A 24815-nucleotide genomic window follows, 5' to 3' on the forward strand; every position below is an offset into this window, starting at 1 on the left:
TGCCAGATTTCAAACATGCTTTTCAAACTATATCAGAGTAATATATTAAACTGTAATGTTTCGTAAGAAGAATAGAAAAGTTTATTTCATAAAATAAATAAGGAATATTAATACTGACAAAAGGTTAAAAGACCATTCAAATTTATTTCTTAATTTGATTATTTTACCATCTTTGCTTCTGTTCATTTAGTATTTTAGATGACTTTTTTCAAGGTTCCGCAATAACTAATTACTAAAATGAGCAAAACTTAAATTACAGCAAATAGATTATGTTAATACAAAATTCAAATTGATTTTAAATTTATTTTTGGAGAAAAAAGTTTACATTAAGTAACATACCGTAATCTGAAGGCAAGTACCGGGTATAGCTTATGCTTCTTGTGGTATAGATGGATATTAAGTTAACAAATAATATTATTTTAATTTTAGTTTACAACAACATATTTTTAATAAATTAAAGTGTATAATGTCAAATTAACAGAAATTACCTGGTACATTTGCTGTTGTAATGGCAGCAGGAGGGCCTCATACTGTAGAAAATGTAAGATTGTGTTATTTTTATCTCTATGCAGTGTAGAATATAGATGTATCAAGTTTATAATTCAGGGCCCTCACTCATCTTAAGAGGGATTGAGACCAGAGTCAGCAGATTGGGGAATTTTGTGCCATTCTGAAGGAAAAGGGGAACGAAGGGGGTGGGGAGCGGTTAATTAACAAGGGGTATTAATTTCAGAAGAAAATAGTTCAAAAAGCTCATTGGCTTGTATTTCAAATGTAAAGGTGTACACGTACTAAGAATTTTAACTAAAAAGTCTTAAAAGAATGAGGGGAACTTTTTACCAGGTTGAAGAGGGGGGGGGGTAGGGGATACCTTACTTTTAGGAGAGAAGATTGGCACTGAATTTCTGTCAAAAAAAGTAAAAGGAGGGCCCTGTAATGTTAGTTGATATCTGGTTCATGAATTAAATATATCTCATTTTGCAATGATAAAACATGGCAAAGGAAACCTAGTTCGTCAGGTAAAACTTGTATCACATTGCACAAATTTTATTTATACTCAGATGTTTAATAATCATGTATTGGATATGAGCCATGCCATGAGAAAACCAACATAATGGCTTTGCGACCAGCATGGATCCAGACTAGCCTGCGCATCCATGCTGTTCGCTTTCAAAGCTTATTGCAATCAGAGAAACTGTTAGCGAACAGCATGGATCCTGACCAGACTGCGAGGATGTGCAGGCTGGTCTGGATCCATGCTGGTCGCAAAGCCACTATTTTGGTTTTCCCATGCCATGGCTCATGTGTATATTGGTCATGGTATTATTTTGGGCCTGTTGTAAAACCATCACTGAGATAAAGCTAAAACAATATAACAGACACTATTTCTGTGCTGTGCTATAATAGAATTGAAGCCATTGTTGTAAAAATGAGAATGCCTTAAAATAATATGTAATAATTTCTGAAGCAGGTCTGGTTTTCCCTGCCGGCAGAGTATTCTCCAGACGGCAGCGGAACAGGAAGTGAGACTGGTCCTGCATTTTCTTGGCACGAGTTCTCAAGCCTCCGGGAATCTTCCAAGGTAACTGAAGGGTCAGATCTATCCCAGTACAACAGTCCACCACGGTCATCACTGTCAGGGCAGGAATTGTCGCAGTATTCTCTCAGACCAAGTATGGAGGCCAATCCAAATAGTGAGGTAATTAAACCTGTAAGAAGGTCTTTTTGAAGCATAAAATGCAGCCAAGAAAAAAATAGTAGTCTGGGTTTAATTTCTGTTTAGGAGAGGGGGAGAAAAATGCAACACCGATCATGCCCCTAGCTTTTAGCTTAAGCGGACTTCTGTCATGTGCTGCATGATCCCAAAGGACCAGCAAATATAATCATGATAATATTACCAAGTGTAGTATATGGGGATACTTTTTAAAGCTGGCTACATGACACTAAGAGACTGCTCTTGTGAAACAATTCTTTATCTACCTGTAATCTACCTGTATCCAGGGCCGTAGTATTAGCCTAAGCTTTAATGGCCCCTCTTGTCAAGTTCCTCATCATACAATCCTCTTCTCTAAATAAGTATTCTTAAATCAATGTTCTCATACTTTAGAAGCATAGAATGCTGCCAAATGAAGTAATAACAGACTCGGTTTAATTGAGTCTTTTTCTTTTTTTCTCACACATAAAATAGAAATATTCAGCAGATTGAAAGTGTGATAAGAAAGCATAATACAAAATGTATATACCACAGATAAGTGGTAATGTCTGATTGAGAGCTATTTTGTTTTTGTTGGGTTTAATGTCACACTGTCACAGGTCATATGGCAAAGTTCCAGCTTTTCATGCTGGAGGAAGACCCCTCTGGGCATTATTTTATCACAGGCTGGCACCTACCTTCCATAAGCCTGCTGGATGGCTTCCTTACTTGAAGAATTCTATGCCCTAAGTGAGGCTCAAACTTCCATCAGTGAGGGGCAAGTGATTTGAAGTCAGCTGTGAAAAAATGTTATTGTGTGGGCATGAAATTTCTTGGTTTTGACCCAAGCAGCTATTTCATGGGGAATTTGAATTTATGGAAATGCTAATTGTTGGTTGAGATTTAATTTCATGGATTGAATCATTGGTTCATTCATGAATTCCATGAAAATTAATCCCCTATGAATATTGATAATTTTACAGTTTTAGATATTTACTAATTAATTACACTGCCTTTGGTATTAAACTAAGAAAATATAATAACATTTTACAACGTTCTTTAGTGCACTACTTTGTTTTAATATTGATTAAAATTATCACTATGTATATGATTGTTTTATTTAGAATGTATTCTATCGAAACATGTATATTTCAGACTGTGTCTACAAATGAGAGCCAGGATATATCTACATCCCAGCAAGAGTCTACAATGTCAGATGGTACGTTTACTATTGTCAATAAAAAAAATTTCATATTATGAATATATGTCTACTCATGCTTATTTGTACTTTAAAATTTCTGATTTTGTTTTTGCACTGTGACAACTGAAACTTTGCAATCGAAAAAATGGCATTCCCACTGGTTTACAGAGTATTTAAATGCTTTGCAGACAACAAATTTTATGATAATATCAGATATTAATATTATGTTATAACTTTAAAATAATTTTGTTCTCGTGTTTCAGGTCAGTACGGTTATGATGATGCTAATTCAACATCATCAATACATGATAGTCCACATGAAGAAGCTGTCAGCTCTGCCATTATGGAAGTCTCAGGGGAGTTAATGCTTGGAAAGTTTTCTCCACATGGAAATAGATCTGGTGGTAGCGAGAGTTCGGAACTTTCAGACGACGATGTAAGGAGGCCTTCATCAGGGGGCGCTATAGCAAAATATCCAGAGTCCTCTACCGGTTTATCTGATAATGACTGGAATCCATATGCAACAGAATCAGATACAAATCAAACACCCAGGTCACCTAGATCAACAGCTAGCGATGAACAGAATCGTGTTGGATTTGTGTCTAAAGCTACTTTCAGTATTGCTCAACCTAAAGACTCAACAACAACTGTTTCTATGACAACAGGGGAAGTAACTGTAGGAGATACAAAACCAGAAAGAGTTGTCTTGTCTGACAGTGATGGAAGAGTATCTGATAATCTAGGACTAAATGGAAGAAGTGGTGCGGAGAGACTTGATATCCTAAGATATGTAATGGATAATGATGAAAAACAACGTACTGAGAGAGAAAAAGATATTGCAAGGAAAGAGATCAGATCACCAGAAGATGATCTGAAACGAGAATCACCAGATACAGCAAGAAGTGGTTACACTGAGGGAAGCAGATCTGGAAGGGTATCTACAGAGTCTGGTCAAAGCTTAGATACGCTTAGGAGAGAATCAAGTGAATCTGCAAGGAGTTTCCACAGTGGTAGACAAAGTGCAGAGTCTGGTCTGAGTGGAAGGAGTTCCCGGTCTGATTTAGATAGAAGCGGAGAAAGTATTTTCTCCGGTAGACAGTCTGCAGAGTCTCAACATAGTGCACAGTCAGGAAGGTCTAGAGCAAGTCAAAGATCTTCGGCTAGATCTGTAGGGAGTGACAGATCCGAAAGGTTAGACAGATTGAGTGATGCTGCTGGTGACAGTCTTAAAGAATTGATGCAGTTTGAATCTGCTCAGAGAGCTGCTCCTGGGTTTGAGAAAAAACAGACTACAGAAATGGAAGAAACTTCAACAAGAGTGAATAGGGATGGTTCAGGTGATTCTGTTGTAAGGACAAGACTAACAGCAAGACTTGAACCCTATACTTCTCCGGTTAGGTCATCAAAGTCTCCAGAACCCAGTTCAAATGTTGCCAGTAGTAATGGGTATATAAGTGTAGCTGAAAGAGAAAGGCTGTTGTCAGACAGTCCAGATGTTAGCCAGGAAATTGGAAGGCCAAAGGAAGAGAGAAGAGAGACAAAATATGATCGCACCCCAGATGCAGGACTTGAAAGAAACAAACCATCTCATAGCAACACGAACCTCCCAAGATTTTCTGAATCTCTGCCTGACAGGTCTCCAAGTGATATATCTATGAAAAGAGTAGCAAGTTTGTTTGAAGAGACTAAACGACAAGTCAGAGAAGCTGTTGCCATACCAAGACCAGAACCATCTGGAAGTGAGGAAAGATTTCCCTTGAGGGAAAGACTGACATGGTCAGCACATGAAGATTCCTTTAAATCATATGAGAAGGATGAATTGGCAGAGAAAAGTGAAAGAAAAATGGAGAAACCTAGGGACCCAGAGGTGGTGAGATCACTGACAAGTGAAGAGGTAGCTAGAGTTCTAGGAAAGTATTCTGAAGATGATACAAGCAGATCAGCAAAAACTGCTGATAAATTGGACAAAACAAAAGCTGATGATGCCATCTTGGTCTCTGCTTTTGATAAAGTTGATGACAATCATGCAGAGGTAAATGATGACATACAGAGAAGAAGCATAAGAACCCATGATGTACTTGATGGTCTTAGATCAGAGGAGGTCTCTGATGATGAGATTTCTAAGCGTGTAAAAGCCTTGCTCTCAGAAACAGATCATCTTGGTATATTGCGAGAGAATGGTACAAATGGAAGAGGTCATGAATATATTCCTAGGACCATTGACTATTCAAGACTTCAAAAAGACTTACAAGAAATACAGGACAGTTTACATGATGTTCCGCCACCAGTTGCAAATGACAGTATTCATGTTCAGAGAAAAAATCTAAGGGAAGGTTACAGTGGTCAAGCAGAAGACTCTCTTAAGGATGAACCAAGATCTCTGTCGACAACTTGTACTACCACAGGTGGGCGTGAAAGTGGAGTCAGTGAGTATGGAAGAAGACTGGTCTGGGACCATGGTGCTGACCTAGAATATGATGAAGGATATGGAGGTCAATTTATTGGAACCATGACTACTACTGATACCTTATCTACCAAACTTAGAGGAAGTAGTGATACAGATACCCTGGTAGTAAGGCCAGATTCAGCTGCAACCAATGACACAGATTATGATGCAGCAGAGCTTGAAGGAACAAAAACATTAACTGGTTCAGATATAACAAGAGCTGAGAAACTAGTAGAACAGGTTATGAATAGAAGAGCTGAGGGTGATCTGAAAGAGTCTGTTGAAGATATTATTGCTAGATACAGAAATGAAAGGAAAGATTTATTTGATAGATTACAAGCACCTCCAGTTCCAAAAGTTGTGAAAGATGTTAATGAAGTAGAGCTTGAATATACCAAACCTGCAGCTAAGGCTGAAAGACCTATCCTTAAGGATCCAGATGTTGCTCTACCAGATCCACAGCAAAAAGGAACTCAAAACCAACAAATGAATGGCACAAAACAGCCAGGTCTTGCAGAACGAGTTTACAAAATTCTCACATCAGAGGAGGGAGAGGTGGACAATTTTCATAACCCAGAAGAAAAGGGAATGGCAAAGAAGGTATACAAAATTCTTGCTAATGACCGCCCACAAGAACAAGTGAATGGAATTTTGACTGAAACAATGGCAAATGAGCATGAAATGTTGCAGAAGCTTGTAGCAAAGCCTAAGGATGATTCCAGTTTGGATGATAGTGGATTAAATGGAACTTCAGAAAGTTTTGATATTGAAGATAAGGACATTAGAAAGCAGCTGGAATATTCACTGTTTAGTTCCCCTGGCAAGGGAGAGAAGTCAGACTTTACTGCTCTGAGGGAGGTAACCTCTGCACCATATTCAGCTTTGAGTAATGCCAAGTCACTTCTGTCGACACAGATGAAAAAGATGTCAGAGAGAAATTTCGATAAGAGTATTGAATTAAGGACACCTTATCGACAAGCTATTGACTGCTATCCTGTGTATGGTGTTGAAAGGTTAGTGCAAAAGGAAACTGAACCCAGGGAAGCATGGATGCCAGCCCGCAGGTCAACTGAAAGGTCAGGGCAACAGGACGTTGAGCCCAGGGAAGCACCGATACCAGCCAGAAGGTCAGCTGAAAGGTCCGGGCAAGAAGAAGCTGAGCATGGGGAACCAAGAGAAGCATGGATGCCCACCCGGAGGTCAGCAGACACAAGCAGGTCTGGAGACAGGAATAAGGCTCTAGCAAGGTAAATATTTCATCTTTTTTTTATTGGGAATGAACTGAATTTTATCTCCCTCAATCAGTCATGAAGGCTGTGTGAATATCCAGTGAAGCATTAGCAAACATATTTTCTAGTTTAATTGGTTGAGAGAACTTCTCTGCATTAATTTTCTATGTTCACATGAACAAAGATTTGAAAGAGTTAATGTATGTGATGTATCAAGATAATGTCATATATGATAATTATATTCAATAGACAAACACTGCAACAGAAAGTATGGCATCTTCGTTTCTGCTTATGATTACATGTTTTCTCCTCCCGTCTTTTAGTGATAGATTTTACCTGACTGACAAAGACCGTACCAAGAGGGACTTTGATGGGACCCAACAAAGAACCAGAACTTTTAGTGACCCCTTTGAAGTGTCACCTGGTAGAATGGCTGCAGGTTCAGACAGGTATTTCAAATCAAAATGATGAATAAAACCCTTGGCCAGAACTTGACACTTTATTTAAAAAAAGTGTTTTGCATCAGGTTAAATACTAGGTGTATGTTCATTTCTTTTATCAACAAAAGTCCAAGGACTCAATGCAAAACTAGCCTATGTTTGTATGAATAATAAAACAAATTGACTTGTTTTGCATTGAGCATTTGAATATGTAATGTAGAAGATAGATAAAAAGCATACTCGGCTTGTAATATATCAGTTAGAAATACTGTATACCTAGATTATCATGGTATGAGCCGTGCCATGAGAAAACCAACATAGTGGGTTTGCGACCAGCATGGATCCAGACCAGCCTGCACTGCGCAGTCTGGTCAGGATCCATGCTGTTCGATATTAGTTTCTCTAATTCCATTAGGCTTTGAAGGTGAACAGCATGGATCCTGACCAGACTGCGCGGATGTGCAGACTGGTCTGGATCCATGCTGGTCGCAAACCCACTTAGTTGGTTTTCTCATGGCATGGCTCATATAATACTGCTTCGTAAATGTAGATCAGTTTTAGATGCTTCTTACAGGCATAGTCCTTTTTATAAATCTTTTTTCTTTATTGCACTGGATTATGATTATATACCTATTTTTCTCTTCCAATCAGTGATATGTATTTGTACCATATGACCTTACATTATATTTCCATATTTGATACAATATATTCCTTATTGACCAGTTGACTGATTAATCTATCTGAATGTATGACATTAATAAACGTTTGACGCAATGTTTCTGATATAGAATTGTGTCTGACTGGTGGGTTACCCAATTTTAAATGAGAAAAATAAGTATAGAATAAAAAAAATAAACATTGTCTTGTATAATACAGCATATGGTATATTTGGACTTGTACCCATGTGAAAAATGTGTTGGACTTTGCTTTTGTTGACTCGTCCAATATATTTCTCTGAATGGGTACTTGTCCAAATAAATTGGTGCTTTGTACAGAAAAATGTTAAATTACCTTATATTCATAGTTGCATGCTATAAAAAAGAAAAGTTCCTATTAAAAGCTATTATATGAATTGTTTATGCATAATTCTATATTTTGCAGGTTTAGAGGTGAAGGTCATACAAGGTCAAGGTCAGAAGAAGCAGGTAACGTCAGTGACTTGAGTCAGTACAGCTTTGTTGAACCACAGTATAGTCCTACTGAAAGACGTATGGCACAATCACCTAGAAGGTGGGTATCATGTGTTCCGTAAGTACAATTTTATGTAAGATAGGGTTATATTTTCACATATCATTTAGAATAAAACATCATAATTCTTTTGTCTTATTAGAGTGTTTAAAGTTGAGTGTCTCTGGTTAGTTTAGAATGTGTTGTCTTGGTAATTTTAAATTCTTTTGATCTGGTTAGTTAAGAAATTTCAGCTTAGTGTATTCAGGGTTTCAGAAATCTCATGTCAGGAGCCTGGGCCTACCAGAAAATTCTGTCAGGCTACTAAATTTTGACAAGAGCATGCCGGCCAGGCTACCTTGAAACTCGATCTAGAGTAGTCTGGAAATCAATAATTATGTCTTTACAAAGGTCACAACGAAGGATAAATTTCGACAGTTGTCATTAATCCTCTTGTTTATTGAGTGATATACACTGGAAGCATTAGTTAATGGCAAATGATTTTTCACTGTGACTTCTAAATGCAAAAATTCAAAATAGGAAGAGTTCATTCAAACTTGTTTTCTCTTGCTCCGACCTGGTATTATTTATTGGAAACTTTCTTTCATTTAGTTTTTTTAGCTTAAATGGTATGAGCATTTATTTTTTGTAATTTTAGCTTGAGACCGGCCACCCTGGGAACTCCACAACATCACAGACCTCAAGGTGTGTAATATTTATTTTTTCTTTCAAGATTAAAGTAAACATAAATGATTCTTTAGTGCTATTTGATGCTTTCATTTTATTTCACACAGAAAAATACAAGATTCAGATATTTATTAACAGTTCATTTGCAGGGTGTAGAAATGCAATATAATTATGATAAATGTATTATTTTGTTATTTTGTATAGGCATACTTCTATTCACAGGGCTACTGTAGTAGGGGTTATTTTCGCAACAGTTTCATTTTTGCCAATCTTCCCAAAAGAGTAACTTGCACATTGAAAATTAGAGAATTGAATATAAAGAAATACTATATCTTATTTGGTAACAAGCTTCTGTGTACAAATTCTTACCACAATGTATGATATTGCAAAATGAGAATGATGCGAAAAGATATCCACTCTACAGGACTTCAGACAAAATGTATTTGCACCATGGCTGGTCAGGATCCATGCTGTTTGCTTTCAAAGCCTATTGCATTAGGAAACCATTAAGGCCAAACGGCATCAGAGCTGTTCCTAAGACATGGAACTTAACGCACGGATCGCCGCTGCGCTGATCTGTATCCATGCTGGTCGTGCAAACGCACTATGTTGGTTTTCTTGTGGCGTGGCTCAAATGTATTTGCACTTTTAAGATAATGATAAGGTAGTAAAGAAATTGGATGACAGAATTACAAATAAGCAAAAAGGTACCGCATTGTCTTATAACCTAGATTATTGTACCTGTTTGAAGTCTTATCCGATATCCACTTAAATGGAACCTTGCTGTGACAGAAGGGACCTTATGATGCATATCTACAATAATAAAATAGTAATACTTACTTTGTAGTCTGTTTATTTTATGTTTTTATCGTTTTTAAATAATTAATGGTTTGATGTAGTTTATAACATAGGGTCCCTTTTGTTGTGTAGGGTTACAATTTCTTTTTATGTATTCCAAATTTGCCACTATTTTCACCATTCTGGTGCATGCATGTGAATTGCTGGACTCCAATTATTTTGTAATAATTTGCCTTGAGACAGACTTATTTATTTTGAGTTTAGACTTCTTTGATAAGGTAGAGCTCAAAAAGCAAAGACAAAACACATTGAGGGTCAGCAAATATTCACCTGTATGCTCTGTAATTCATGTATCACTTCACTTGAAATCTGATTTGAGCCATGCTATGGGAAAACCAACATAGTGGGTATGCGACCAGCATGGATCCAGACCAGCCTGCGCATCCGCGCAGTCTGGTCAGGATCCATGCTGTTCGCTAATAGTTTCTCCAATTCCAATAGGCTTTAAAAGCGAACAGCATGGAGCCTGACCAGACTGCGCGGATGGTCGCAAAGCCACTATGTTGGTTTTCTCATGGCGCGGCTCATTTATATTTGAATTACTTAGTTCAATGAATTTTATCTTTATTTACAATTATCATATATTAACATGCTACTACTTCGAATTTTCAAAAGTCAGTGACCCTATTTTACAGTGAGTAAACTCACTTCTGCTGTATACAGTTATTTTGTAAACATTTTTATTGGTAAAAAGATCTGAATAAAAATATTACTTCTGATTAAATGCCATTATCACAATTTGATATTGATATTTTTCTTCAGTTTTTCTGCATTATGTAATGATATATTGTAAAAAATGAAAGGGAAAAAAAGCAGGGAACAAAGATCTAGTAGATCTCAGAGATGAACCAGGAGCTCTTTGTTTGAAGCTTCTTTAAAGTCCTGACCAAATCATAATAACCCAGGGTGACATCGGTACCATTTTTTTCATGGAATTGGATTTTAGTGTGATAAACAAAACTTCCTGCTACCCTAAATACATAGGTCTAATCTAACTAAAGGAAAAAATAGTTTTCATTGTTTCGACTTGCCAGTTGTTGTTTTAAATATCTTTCACTTTTCTCACAGAGTGGTCTTTTGAGTGTTACACAAGTGTTAGTGATTCTAGCGATCCACATCGTCAAAGTGACAGTAGCGATGGCAACTTGTGGCGTTACTATGGTTACCAGTTACATGATGGGTCACGTGATCCAGAAAATGACCTTCATGTACCAAAAAGACCTTTAAGCCCTACAGAAAATAAACGAAATCGGCCTGTGACTAATGGTATGAAACAAGGAGAACTTGATTTTGAGAGTCCAGTAAAAAGTCTTAAGTATTCCAGACCGAGCAGATCTAGGGAAAAGAAACCTAGAAATTCAAAGGTTAACTTTCAGGCTGAAGGTCACATGTCAAGGTCATTACCTAATTATTATCCAAATCAAGGCTTTGTTGAAAAGGTACCAATCTCCACTGATGATGTTTATGAACTCTTAACTAGAAGCCAGGCTCAAGAAGAAAAATTAGCCGAATTGCAAAAACGATTGCTAGGGCAACAAGAGATTTCCCAGAATTCCTCCTCTAGTAGTTGTCAAACTCCTGTCAGGGGTCAAGGTGAAATACGTAGCCATGGTAACAAAGCATATCCGCCAGTGAAAACACAAGAGCAAAATTCTTATAATGGAATGTTTATGAAAAAAGGATGTAAGTTTAAAAGAGTGTACATGTTTTGTTCGCAGAAAGTTATTGTCAGATTTGCTTTCTTGTTTAATGGAATTAACTGCTTTTGTGTGTTCAGATAAATGTGTCCTCTTTGTGTATGGATAACATGATGTAGCTGAAACTGTATAAAATCTAGTCTAAAAGTAGTTTGGGTTACGAGAGTACTGGTAAACCTTAGAATGTGTGAATGGTTTAATTGTTTCTTAATATTGTTTTTAATGAGAAGTTTTGAAGGAAATTAGAATTAAAGAAATCATATTCCTTCAGTTGAGTGCTTACAGAAGACAATACTTTATGCTTTTCTCTGCTTTTATCTGTTGGTTATTTCACAAGAGAGGGATAACCAGTAAATTTAGAATATTTTAATGGACGCATCTCTTTCTTTTAAGTTAAAACTTGATATATCTGTTTGTAAACAGAACAGTTTTCATTGCTTGATGGGAAGCAGTAATTCAGATAACAAACAAGAGTGCTTCACTTTAACCAGATTGCTTTTTTGAATAGAATGAAAATGGATTGCCATTGTGATAATCAAGCTTAATTGATTTGGAAAGATATTTGTGAATCTTCATGATAAATGGAACCATCTTGTAAAAATTATATTATGCTCAGATGTACTTTACCATTATCATGCTGGACACTATTGATTCTGACTTTGCAACCAGTGTAGATCATGATCAGCCTGCACGTCAATGCAGCCTGATCAAGATCTGCACTGTTCGCCATTCAGTCAATATCTTTTTTGTAAGCACCCCTTTTAACAGTTAATGATACTGTCCAAATTGAAAGATGGACAAGTTCATTCTAGAAATTCAGCAGGATAAGGGTTAAAAGTAAATAAATAGCAAGAAATTTCATGCTTTGCATAAATTAATTGTTTCATTTTCTTTGAATAAAAATGCCTCCTGTTGTATTTAGGTACATTTTTCATCAACACAAAAGATTATTCTTTGACTACATATATCTGCAAAAACTCTTAATTTCAAGAAAAGTTTACCAGATGGTTCCTTTTGGTGTGACATCTCACAAGAATTTTCATAATAACAACTAAATAATATAAATTTGTTGAGGCCTAATAGGGGTTTTAGTATAAATGATACTACTGTATTAAAATGCAAATGTGAAAATTAACTTGACCTAATCTTTTTGTAATTGAAAATGAACAACATTTTAAAGGATGTTATGAAGATGTGCCATACATTTTATTACAATCAGATATTCAGAAAATACAATAAATAAATGTTAGAAATGTTGCAATATTATCTTAAGCATGTTAAGTAGAATTATAAAATTTTCATTATCAGTTTTATATTTTTGTACTGAAAGCTTCCATTCAGCAGGTTTTGTTTTGATATTTTGTTAATCCCCTGCTTTAATTAATTGAATTTATGATGTAAATAGTTATTAAGTATAATATGTCTTATGTGATAATAATATTTGTTTGTAAAGATGGTTTAATAGACATTGCAACCATTTAAACAAATTTTATTCCTCATAGATAAACTTTTGATGATGAGAAAATATTTTGAAGTCTTTTAAATTTTCCAAAGCTTTCTTCATGCGTACATTGTAACGTATTGTGTTAATTTAAGATTAAAATATGTCTTGTTTTACCATAGTGGTTGAAATTGTTCTAACGTTAAGTTCTTAATAAAATATTTTTCATAATTTCAGACATGAAGAGAGATAGCTCACCATCCCCCACAGAGTCTGACACAAGCGGGTCAAGAAAAGGTGCCAAGCTTCGCCCATACAGGTACATAATTCCACATAAATAACAAATAATATTGACTTAAAGAAAGTTTGTTCAGTTTTTTCAGAAGAATGCAAGAATTTATTTTATAAAGTCACTTATACATTATAAAGTGACACTTACACTGTGAAATCATTAATATTCATAAGGGATTTATTTTTGTAGACTGTGTGGTTGTGTTAATCTATGAAATTAAATCCCAATAAATAAATAAAATTATCATTAATTTTATTTTCAAAAGTTGAATTTCAGAAATTTGTATCCCTACAAAATAGCCATATTGCCAAAACATATGAAATTTTATGGCAAAAAGTTTACATACCTTATGTATTGCATGTATAAGTTATTAATACTTGATAAAGTGACTGATTTCTTAATAAACACTTTGTAATGTCACTCATACCATATACATTATAAAGTCTTTTATACTTTATAAAAAGCACTCGCTTAGCTCAATAGGGAGAGGGCTGATCACTTATAGTTTATTATATTACATATACCTTATACATTTTAATGTCATTTGTACCATATACTTACAAAGCCAATTATACTTTATACTTTATAAGACACTTATACTTAAAAAATAAAAACTTATTTGAAACTTTGATACAGTGTAGTTATAGCATTTCAGTTTGGTGCTAATAATTGTAATTTAATTTTAGGTTACATTTTAATAGTAAAAGGTAAGAATAAACACAAAAGATGGTGACAAGGGACAGTTGAATTTTTCACAAAGTTGATGTGTAAATTATTTAAGATTAGCATGCACTTATTTTTGCATTTCAAATCAGTTACAATTTCCTGGGTCTTTGAAAACTTTACATGTTTATCAGAATACTGTTAACCTATTTAAACCTCAGGTATTTTACATGTGACAAATAGTTACTTTGTTTAGAGTAATGAAAAATATTCCTACGCATTCTTTGAGGTTTCAAAAGTCAGTTGGCTCTGTAAAATTTTATGTATTTGGAACTGCAAGTTAAGGAAAATTCAAAACTGGAAGCTAAGATTTGTAGGAACGTAGACAGCTTACAAACTTAGACTGGGTGCACATTGAATAAATTCAATGTTTGATTTCTCTGCTTATTGAGTGAGGATTTCTTTTAAAGGTTTATGAATGTCAACATATCCAAACTCTTTCAATGTGAAATATCTATTGTAAAGGGCTTAGAGGTCGTTGATTTTCTTAACTATTCTTTTTCGAAATCTAAGATTATTAATGTGGTTTGAAAAAGGTATGTAAATTTTCATTTCAAGACAACATGGAAGACAGGACTTGAGGTTATTTGTAATTTCAGGCCATGAGGAAAACGAGACATATACTATGATACTATGCTGAGAGTGGTAATGTAATGTTATCTCTTATTTCAGGCTAGCAGGAACATACAACATGCTCTATACTGAGAGTGGTAATGATATGTTATTTGTTATTTCAGGCCGGCTGGAACACGTGATGTTTACTATACGGAGAGTGGTGAGGATAATAATGAGAGTGGAACAACCCTCGAGAGTTCTCATCCAGGTCAGTGGTTGTTAATATAAACTTCTTGGTTTTTCTTAAATTTAAGTTCTTTATTTAATTATTGTGTTGTTTGTGCTAAGACGTGAGTGGACTTTGGGTTTCTATCAAATTTATGTGAACATTTTTTTTTTAAATGTTTCCATGTAGAATGTGACTTAAAACAGTAGTTTTTTTGTTGCTTTATACATATGTTGCTGAATTGGTTTACATAAATTTAAGCTATAAATTTGCTGTTGCATTTTGTGCCTTGTCTGACATTATTTAAATGTTTAGTTATACCAACTTTTCAGATTCAAGTGGTTAGTATGAAAGTTGAGAAACTTGATTTTGACTTTGGCTTTCAGTTTGTATTCAGATCTCATCGTTTCCATCATTTAGATTCTGTCATGTTGAACTTAGAGTTTCTTAGTTTAAAAACTGTTGCATGCCTGTATCTGAGTTATAAAGCATGGATTTTGAAAATGTTGTATATGTGTGCACGATGTTGTCGACTGCAGTTAAGAGTTTGTTTTAAAATTGGATATTACTTTTTTCAGTAAGACATTTGATGTTATTTCTTCTTCATGATAAAAATGATTGGCAGATGATATATCAGTACATGTAGTTTTGCACAAAAGTAAAACTATTTTCTTGTTCAAAAATATATTTAAGACATGTTTATAAAATCATATTAACAAGAATTTTTTTATTCCATGTACAGTAAACCTCACTTTTAAGGAACTCGGATATAAGGAACACTCGGTTATAAGGAACAGTTTTCAATTCCCCGTTCTAATTCCTTCTTTATTCAATGTAAAAATCCTCGGTTATAGGGAACTCGGTTATAAGGAACACTCGGTTATAAGGAACACTTTTTCCAGTCCCAAAGTACGAAATTCAATGGAAAACCCCTCGTTTATAGCGAACAGACATAAAGAATGAAAATTATTGAAAACTGGAAATAAACAAGAGAATCGCTGATGAGTAACGTCGGCACTTTCATGTGCTTTCATGTACATGCATAAATACAATTATTTCATTTTGTATGATCTTTAGTTTGTTAATTCACGGATACGATAAAAAGAAAACATTAATATTTACCAAGTACTAGGAACTACATATATAAGGTATTTCATGTTAACAGTAGTAAACGAAAATCAGTCGCGGTTCTAGTCACATTCACCAAACCTTGAATTTTAAACTTGGTCATTATTAGTCTAGTTTCGTCACGATGGAAATATCCTAAATAAATGTGCTAATTACGCGTGATTAACAATGGCAAACAGTCCAGTTACCAAATTTCTAATTGTAAAAATACAGCAGGTGCTAAAATGGACAATAGCAAAACAATAGGTATAATTTACACTTTAATGTATGGTGCCATTGTCCAGTGTGTGCAAAATAAAGATTTGAACATTTATTTTATTTTAGTACTGATGCCTCTTCACATAACAGGTAGCGCTCTTTAAAAAAGAAGATAGAAATGACCGACAAAAACAAACAAAACAAAATTACGGTCATTCTTACAGACGTACATTTTGGCTTAGTTAAGGTTTAACGCAGTGTTTCAACACTATTTGAGTCATACACATGCAGACAGTCTATCTTACCATCTCTCCAGGAAATGACCAGTACTAGATGCGCGACTTTCTCACATAAAGATTCAAGGTCGGCCCAGAGTGTAAACACATAGTCCTTTTCAAACGTCAGTCAAATAGTGTTCACTATACAAATTGTGTTTTTTATACATACCTTGCTTACAAGGAACTAGTTCGCTATACGGATATAAGGAACCTCGGTTATAAGGAACAATTTTTAGAGGTCCCAAGCTGTTCCTTATAAGCGAGGTTTACTGTATAACTAAGAACATTTTGCAATTTTGTGGAGAAAAGGACAAAAATGATGTGATTTAACCTGATTCTCTTCAAGCACAACTATATGCTTATATCCAGTATTTTATATGCACAGTAGACGGTTAGATCCCATGTATATAAAGTTTCTCTCCCAGGGTCAGAGTAGACTTGTATATATTTTCCATTGACCAAGTTCCAGGTTCACATTTGTAACTGAACAGTTACACAGACCACATGCTAGTAAGAAATAAGTCTTAAGTGTATTTGTTTACGGATATTTGTCAGCGCAGTTAAATAAGGCGTGAATACTATACAGACTTCCGTCTTGAGGCTTGTACTTTTGGCAACAAACCTAGGGAAAATATCACCTCTGTTTTAGAAAGGTGAAGATGCGCACTTCTGTTGAACAAGAAAGCCATGGGTTTGGATATTTTTGTGAGCATTTAGGGAGTTTAAGATTGGGATTAGAGAGTTTTTGGGTGGTTTCTTAACAGCAGAACGTTGCTGGCCAGGCCATGGTTATGATGTATTTAAAGTCAGGTTTGTGAATGTTATAGATGAGCCATTATGAACTAAAGTTACTTAGAGTCATCTTTGTTCATTTCATCTTTAAGCTGTACAGCTTTTGATTCAGTGTTGATAAAGTATTGTTTTTGCTTTTTTTTAACAAAGCAGTGTTATATAAAATTTAAGTATTTTGGTGAGTTTTGGAAATAGTATAAAATGGTTAATATTAAAATATTCTAGTAAACATCTAAACACACAAGTCCCCATATGTGTTAATAAAAGAGATGTTATTTTGAATATATGAGGTAAACATCTATGGTATTTTTAACATAAACATTTTTGTTTCTAAAAATACGCATCTTTGTGGTCTATTGTAGAAAGATCATTTAATGGTTTCTATCTTATTCAATGATTTGTTTTTGTAATGACTCAGATTTTCCCCCACAAAATACAGGTTTATTCATACGCTTCCTTAAAACAATTCATTTGCCTTGAAGGCTTTACTACATTTATTTAGTTACAGCATTGGTAGCTTCAGCAAAAAAAAAGGTTTTCCACAGCTGATTAAAAACATGGTTTTGCACTGAGACAGGAAAGTTAATGATTGCTTAAAGCATCGGTTTTTGTCAAACTAAGCAAAATTTAGATCTAGAAAAAAACTTCCATGTTTAGGTAACTGCAAATTCAGTGAGTCTTTAAGACAGTATTTGTTTATGAAAAAAAGCTGTTGTTTGAAAACTGTGCAGAAAATTACTGTGTTAGTGACATGTAAATTTGTACTTTATCTTAATTGAAGTAGCATGTTGCTGAACTTCATAATTGTTCTTGCAAAATGTCAGCTTAAAAATATTTATTTGTATGAACTCTAACAAATTACAGACGTTACTAGTGCTTTTAAAGAGAATTCCTATAGTTTTTTTCCTTTCATAGAATTTTTTTAAATTCAGATATATGATATGAAATTTTGTGCTGAAAACAATGAACAAATAAAAACAATAGGTCACCAGGCTCGTTTTTGTGAAAAATTGTTTTGAACACACCCACTGTTGCTGAAACTGCCAGCGATTTTTCAACATTTTCATAATTTTCTGCTTTTTTATAAATACCAACCAAAATATACACCAAGACAGCACAATAAGGTTTTTTTCTTTTTACAAATTTTATTATATACTTATTTGATATTATAGTCATATTTGTAATACTCTATCCTTACAGTAATGGGTACAAATGAAAAAAAAATATTGTTTCGTATTTACTTTTGTGAACTTTTTTCAATGAAAAATACCCATAGTGAAGAATATTTTTTTTAATTTTGAAAAAACTCTTTCATAGAAAATTTTCCTGTTTTTCTTGTGTATAGATAATTGTATTGTGAACATAAAAATGGCTAAAAAAGTATGGGTCACCAGACTAAATTTTATGTTAAGACCGCTAGAATACAACACCTGTTAGGACGGAAAGTGGCGCGAACCTGGCCAAATTGATTACATGTATATGCGCTAGAAGTTAAAAAAAGTTTTAAAAGTTCTTAATTATTTATATAATTGAATACTAAATAATCTGAAAGGTGATATTGACTTATCAGTACTAAGTCAATTATATTATATGAACAACACTGTCTTTGTACTAAAATGCGATGTGAAACACATCCACAAAAATAGCAAGATATCTGTCAATACAACATAAACCAGTATCAACATTTGATTACTGATAAAACTTATCAAAAAATGTTATTTCATTCAAGAAACCTCATATTTAAGATTGTCTGTAACATGTTTCGACAAATGTTGACTTCAGTTCAGTTTTCCATAGAAAGTGTCGGTTGCGCAGAAAGATGCGCATAAAAAACTATAGGAATTCCCTTTAAAAATGTTAAAAAGTGTTCTACGTCTTAAGGCATGTCCATTTGATAAACAGTGTAATAGTTTTTAGGCTCTTGTACCATCTTGGCTTATAACCAAATGTAAAAAATTGTTTCAGGGGAGTGGAAAACATGCTTATGATGAATGAGTTTTTTTAGTTGCTTTTGAATTGAATGGAACTGATAACAAAATAAGTGAATTGCAGTATGAAAACCTATTATCTTACCTTGTGTAACTTTTTGTAAGAATTTACTAATTGGCTTTGAGTTTATCTTAGGTTTTGATGCAATGTCATTGAATCCTATGAAAACAGAAATTAAAAAAGTCTGTCAATCTTTCAGGGTCAGATGATGCTGCTCCACCCTACATCCCCAGCCAGTTTTTGGGATCACGAAGGGATGAACCTGTGAAACATCCCATAGGAATCTACGGAAACAAGGAGAAAGATGCTCTATCAACCATAGATGAGAATTCTGTAAAGGTATGGTAATTTTAGATTTTATATATTATCATTTCTCCCTGTGGCTTGATTGTTGGCTGATGTTTTCACAAACTAAATATTGTTTGAGTTTTGTTGGAATATTATCTAATACTGTAACATGAGAAGAAAAAAAAAACAGCAGTAAAATAGGTAAATCTAAAAATTAAAGCATACAATTGCAATGTTTGTCTCTTTGCAAAATGCTCAAGAAAGCTACTGTTTATGCAGATTAGAATTAATTCTTTATTAAGGATAATTGCATAATATATTTTGGCTTTTTAAGTACAACTTTTGTTTTGGAAATGCATCAAATGTGTATAGCCACTGCTTGAAAATTTCAGCTTCTTCTGCGTGAAATTTTTGCTAGAAAGGTATTTAATGTAGTATATATAAATGTTATATCAGTAAAATTGTAACTAAATGTAGTTTCAGTTATTTGGATTGTTAAAGATGTATGTAGTCATATTATATGCCTATGTTTTACTTGTGTATATAGTGTTTATTTAACAATTTTCTCATTGCAGTTACTATACATCCATTTTTGTAAAGCCTAAATTAATTTGATTAGAGTTGAATACATGTACATTTTTAGCAAAATTGATATTAAGATTTTTTAGCTGTATGATTTTTACAATGTTTAGTTTGGGCTTTTTGAGCAAAAAATACTTTTGGATTTGTTTATGTATATTATTATGCTTATATGATCTTGAGCTGCATATTTAGAAAAATATTTATAATTATGTTGTTGTGTGTTAACATATTACCTGTGTAATCAGTATAGTCCAATGTCATGTAAATTGTTGTATTTTGTACACCTCAGATGTACAGGAATATACTTCGAAAGCCTTTCACTTAGATAACTGTAAAGTAACTGAATTTGGGGGGTGGGGATGGGTGGCCTTGCGGGAAAGCAATAATATGTGTGTCATATATACATGCCAATACTAAACACTATATATTTTGTGACAAATGTAGAAGTACATATGGCAAATCACTTCACCGTTCAAATATTTTCACTTACATAGAAATATTCATGATGTATCACTTTACGTAGCTAATATATTGTAATTGTGGATTAAGAAATGTAATCATTAACAATTTTAGATTCATCCAATTTCATGAAATTTAAACCTGATAGGAGTGGATTTCATTACTATAGCATAGTAGAAGCGGAGGTTGGGTTGATGGCCTCCAAGGCAGAGTAATTAAGGTTTCTAGCTTTGCACCACATTGCTGCAAGTTCAAGTGTAGCCAGTTATAAGCAGGAGGTTGAGGTGGTGGGCCAAGTGGTCAAGGTTATTGGCTTCGTTCCACATTGCTTTACTACTGTTTGTCCAAGCTTAGCCAGTTAGGAGTAGGAGGTTGGGGTGGGGCCTCCATTACCAAGTGGTTGAAGTTTCTGGCTGTGTACCACATTGTTCTACAGCTGTTTATTCAAACCCAACCAAACAAGACTGGAGGATTAGGTGGGGGCCTCAGTGGCCAAGTGATTAAAGTTTCTGGTTTTGTACCATATTGTACCACAACTGTTGGTTCAATCCTAGTGGAATAGGAGTGGAGGTGGGAATTCTTGTATGTAAGAATGACATTGATTGGCCCTTTTTTTAGTATCCAAATACAAGCTTGTTCTTGAAAAAAATCATTCTTTACTTCACTTCAAAACAGCTGAACAATCTTCAATGTTATTTATTCCTTTATTTCAACAGTGAATTCTGTTGTTTCAGGACCAGTATGAAATCATAAAAAAAATCTTATTTGTGCTGTACCAGATGTCAATTACTGTTCACATTGAAATTTTGAAAATATACAAGCGTGATATACTTTAAAGCATTTTCTAGCTGGACAATTTTGGACTGATAAAATTTACTGTTTAAATCATTTGAATGATTTCATTATTATGCATAAAATCACTTTGTTACTTTTTAGGATGAGAAAGAAAAAGCTTTATCAGCTAGTGGGGGAAGTGGAAAGCAAGGAGCCGGTAGTGATAAACACAGCACAGTAACAGCAGACACTGGGTACCAGACTGCTACAATGAGGTCAAGGTCACCTGCAAGTTTAAAAGATGACCATGAACCTAACAGTAATGGTCACAATGCTGGTGGACTTGACAGACCTGGTTTTAAGACTAGAGAGGAATACCAGAGAGATTTTGAAAGAAGGGAAAGGGAGTTAAAGGTAGTGTGCTTGTTTGTTTTTACACGACATAGATTAGTTCCCTTGCCAACTAGCCATTGTACATACTGTTTTCTTGATCACATGTTTTGCAGTAAAAGTCAGTGAATACTGATTATAGAAACTTCATACCAATGTCACTAATTTTAAAGGAGCACACCTCCAAATTTAATTCACATCTTGTGATATTTTCGAAATTAATTTGTTATGAAATGTTTATTAAAAGTAAACAGACGGTGATTCTTTGACTTGTAGGCAGTGTAATTTATTATTTTAAAATAATTATCATTATCATTAAACTGAATATGTCATCTGTAAAATATTTAGAAAATCTCTAGTAAACATTTAATATAATATAGCAGGATTTTACCTGTCTTTAATATTATACTGATAAATATTTGCTTAAATAGCATTGATTTATGCTTCTAGTAAATACTTCACAGAGGTTTTCAAGTGTTGTGAAAATTACAATATTCAGACATTAATCTTGAAGCCAGACCTTTAAATATTCTTCTGATATTCAGTACAAAGGTAACTGAAACTTGTGGAAGTTCTGGAAAGACAAAATGAAATTTTCATTTGCTGTAAGTGTAATTGAGATTTCACTACTGATTTTGTTGACCAAATTTCATGGATTTCATAGTTGAACCAATCCATGACACTAAATCCCAGTGGACAAGAAAATTTCCCATTTATTTTATGTTCAACAAGTGAAAACCATGAATTCATATGGCTATGAAATAGTCAGTTTGCCAAAACCATGAAATTCTATGCCCACAAAATTAAATGATTTCACAGTACTTGTTATGTATGCTGAATAAGTTTGTGTAAGGAGTCTCTGTGGCAGCTGTGCTTAGCATATATGGACAAGACCATTGGTTTGTAAAAGGATTTTTCAAAGTGTTTACAGTCAGCATTTTGATATGAATTTTTTAGGAGCTGTTATCAAAACGTAATCCAGTTGAAACACAGAGAGACTCCCTCGGTACCAGTACCAGGTCTGATCCTGGTGAGGTGCTGAATGACCCAGGTAGCAGATGGGAGTACCGACAGTCTGACCAAATGAATGAGTTCCACAGACTTGAACCTGAGCCTGCTTATCCAGAGGATAGATTACGATATAGCAGGTCCAAGTCAGACACTGATCTTGTGGCACTAACTCCTGATGAAAGCCAGAGATACTCTTCACCAATGCAACCAGGTAAGTTAAATATTTCTGCTTTCTCATATTTGTGGCAGTTTGGTCTCCACAATTGAGTGACAACTTCGGCATTATTAAAAGGACAAGAACAAAATGACTAGACATTGATGACTTTTTCAGAATTGTCATGGAAACATTTATTTCTGCTAAGAGATCAAAACTGTGGTGAATAGATTTGTAGACTTAAGTTATACAGACTGAGCTAAGTCAAGCATTTTACATGAATTGACATGTTCATTTAACTAACTGTAGCGTCAGCCTAAATATTTTGAACTGTATTCTTTGTTGGATTGGAGATGTGAATATTATGTAATAACTATTTGTTTCTTTTTTGCAGGTGTGAGGTTTTTAGAGTTTTCAACCCAGCATTCTCCAATATTTGCCCATCATGACTCTATAACATATCAAACAAGAGGGGTTCCAGGTGGGGTTCCAGCTGACCTCCCAAGAGTGCCCATTGAAAGAGAGCAGGGACAAGCCCAGCTGGCTCAAGAACTGCCTAGAGTGTATGACAGGAGGTAATTTCCCAGCATTACTTTTGGCTGAGTGGTTAAGCTTGCTGAATTAAAATCACTTGCTTCATGCCTCTACTGGTTAGAGCCCTGCTTTGGTCATTGTCATGCAGCAGGCTTGCAGAAAGTTGTTGTATCTAGGAGCTTGCATTTGCCTGAATGAATACCCATAGGGGCACTGGAGTACTTCCTGTACCGTTATAAGTGGGAATGATTTCATGTGACCAGCATTGCATTAGTGTGTCTTAAAATCAAACACAAGAAAAATATACCCTCATATACAGTACTTCAAAATTTTTATTGCACTGTGTAGAAATAATTGACATGATGATTTTATTGAAATAATGTTGATAATTTCTTAATTTGCAGGACATATATGTGTAAATATTAATTGATATCAGTATGATAAATCTCTTTACTTTGTTTCAGACCAGTAGTAACGGCACCTGAACTACCTCGATCAGATGAACGCCGTGTGACCCCAACTAACACTACAGACTATCCTGTACGACCTCTAGAACCAGTTGAGCCTCCAGTACAACCTTTAGAACCAGGGTCGAGGTCACATGTTCCAAGAGCAGCTGATGCACTGGGTCCTGTTGACCTTGGGGCTGACCCTAGAAAGATGGGCAATATGAGAAGGACTGTGACTGACACAGACAGGGCAAAATCTCCACTTAATGTTAGACAAAAGGTATGTTGTAACTTTGATGATATCATTTGGAAAATTTTAAAACAAGAAGTGTGCGTTATTTCGATGAAGGAAAGTTATGTATGAAAAACAAAAAGAAAATTAAAATTTCTTACCAGTTTATAGTGCTTTTTATATGCCCGTCTCTGAAAGAGTGGGGCGTATTATGTTAACACCTGTGGTGGGCGGGCGGTCGGCGTCCAAAAGCATGTCCGCACTCTAAGTCAAATAGTATTCATCCGATCTTCACCAAACTTGATGACAATGTTTATGGGCATAATATCTCAGCCAAGTTCAATAACCACCCAAATCGCCCCAGGCACTCTTGGATTATGGCCCTTGAATTGAATTACTTGAAAAACTGTGAATTTAGTCTTGTCCGCTCTCTAAATAGAATAGTTTTCATCCAATCTTCACCAAACTTGCTGACAATGTTTATGGGCATAATATCTTGGCCAAGTTAGATAACCAGCCAAATCGCCCCAGGCACTGTGGGATTATGGCACTTGAAATCTGCTAATTTAGCCTTGTTCGCCCTATAAGTTGAACAGTTTTCATCCGATCTTCACCAAACTTGGTGACAATGTTTGTGGGCATAATATCTCAGTCAAGTTCAATAACCACCCAAATCGCCCAGGCACTGTTGGATTATGGCCCTTGAACTACTCTAAATCATTTTATGATATGTAATTGAATATTTAGACGGCATATTTTTTGACAGTCTGGCACTCTTGTTGTATTTTGCTGTACTTGGTTATTGGATAAAATTATATAATATATACAATAGAAAGCTTTTGGGTTTATTTAAAGACTGTAAACTTTGATTACAAGAAGCAAGTTCTTTAAGCTGAGAGATT

General features: G+C 34.7%; 1 protein-coding gene across 9 annotated transcripts in view; it reads left to right on the top strand.

Annotated features, from left to right (window-relative positions):
• The window catches only part of LOC123546728 (uncharacterized), a 41535-nt gene that overhangs the window by 2696 nt on the left and 14024 nt on the right, over positions 1-24815 (top strand). For 2 of the 9 annotated variants that reach the window (XM_053551038.1, XM_053551041.1), the window contains exons 2-17: positions 1469-1699; positions 2849-2912; positions 3158-6587; positions 6893-7018; positions 8111-8239; positions 8835-8881; positions 9517-9570; positions 10790-11404; positions 13097-13178; positions 13838-13858; positions 14612-14697; positions 19240-19379; positions 21306-21557; positions 22491-22755; positions 23093-23273; positions 23697-23961. In XM_053551038.1, the coding sequence (XP_053407013.1) occupies positions 1469-1699; positions 2849-2912; positions 3158-6587; positions 6893-7018; positions 8111-8239; positions 8835-8881; positions 9517-9570; positions 10790-11404; positions 13097-13178; positions 13838-13858; positions 14612-14697; positions 19240-19379; positions 21306-21557; positions 22491-22755; positions 23093-23273; positions 23697-23961 (5988 nt within the window). The remainder of the gene's footprint in view (positions 1-1468; positions 1700-2848; positions 2913-3157; positions 6588-6892; positions 7019-8110; positions 8240-8834; positions 8882-9516; positions 9571-10789; positions 11405-13096; positions 13179-13837; positions 13859-14611; positions 14698-19239; positions 19380-21305; positions 21558-22490; positions 22756-23092; positions 23274-23696; positions 23962-24815) is intronic. The other 7 variants (XM_053551042.1, XM_053551039.1, XM_053551040.1 and 4 more) reach the window with 7 other exon arrangements.

The sequence above is a fragment of the Mercenaria mercenaria genome, chromosome 9 (genome assembly GCF_021730395.1).
Source record: "Mercenaria mercenaria strain notata chromosome 9, MADL_Memer_1, whole genome shotgun sequence".
Lineage (NCBI taxonomy): Eukaryota > Metazoa > Mollusca > Bivalvia > Venerida > Veneridae > Mercenaria > Mercenaria mercenaria.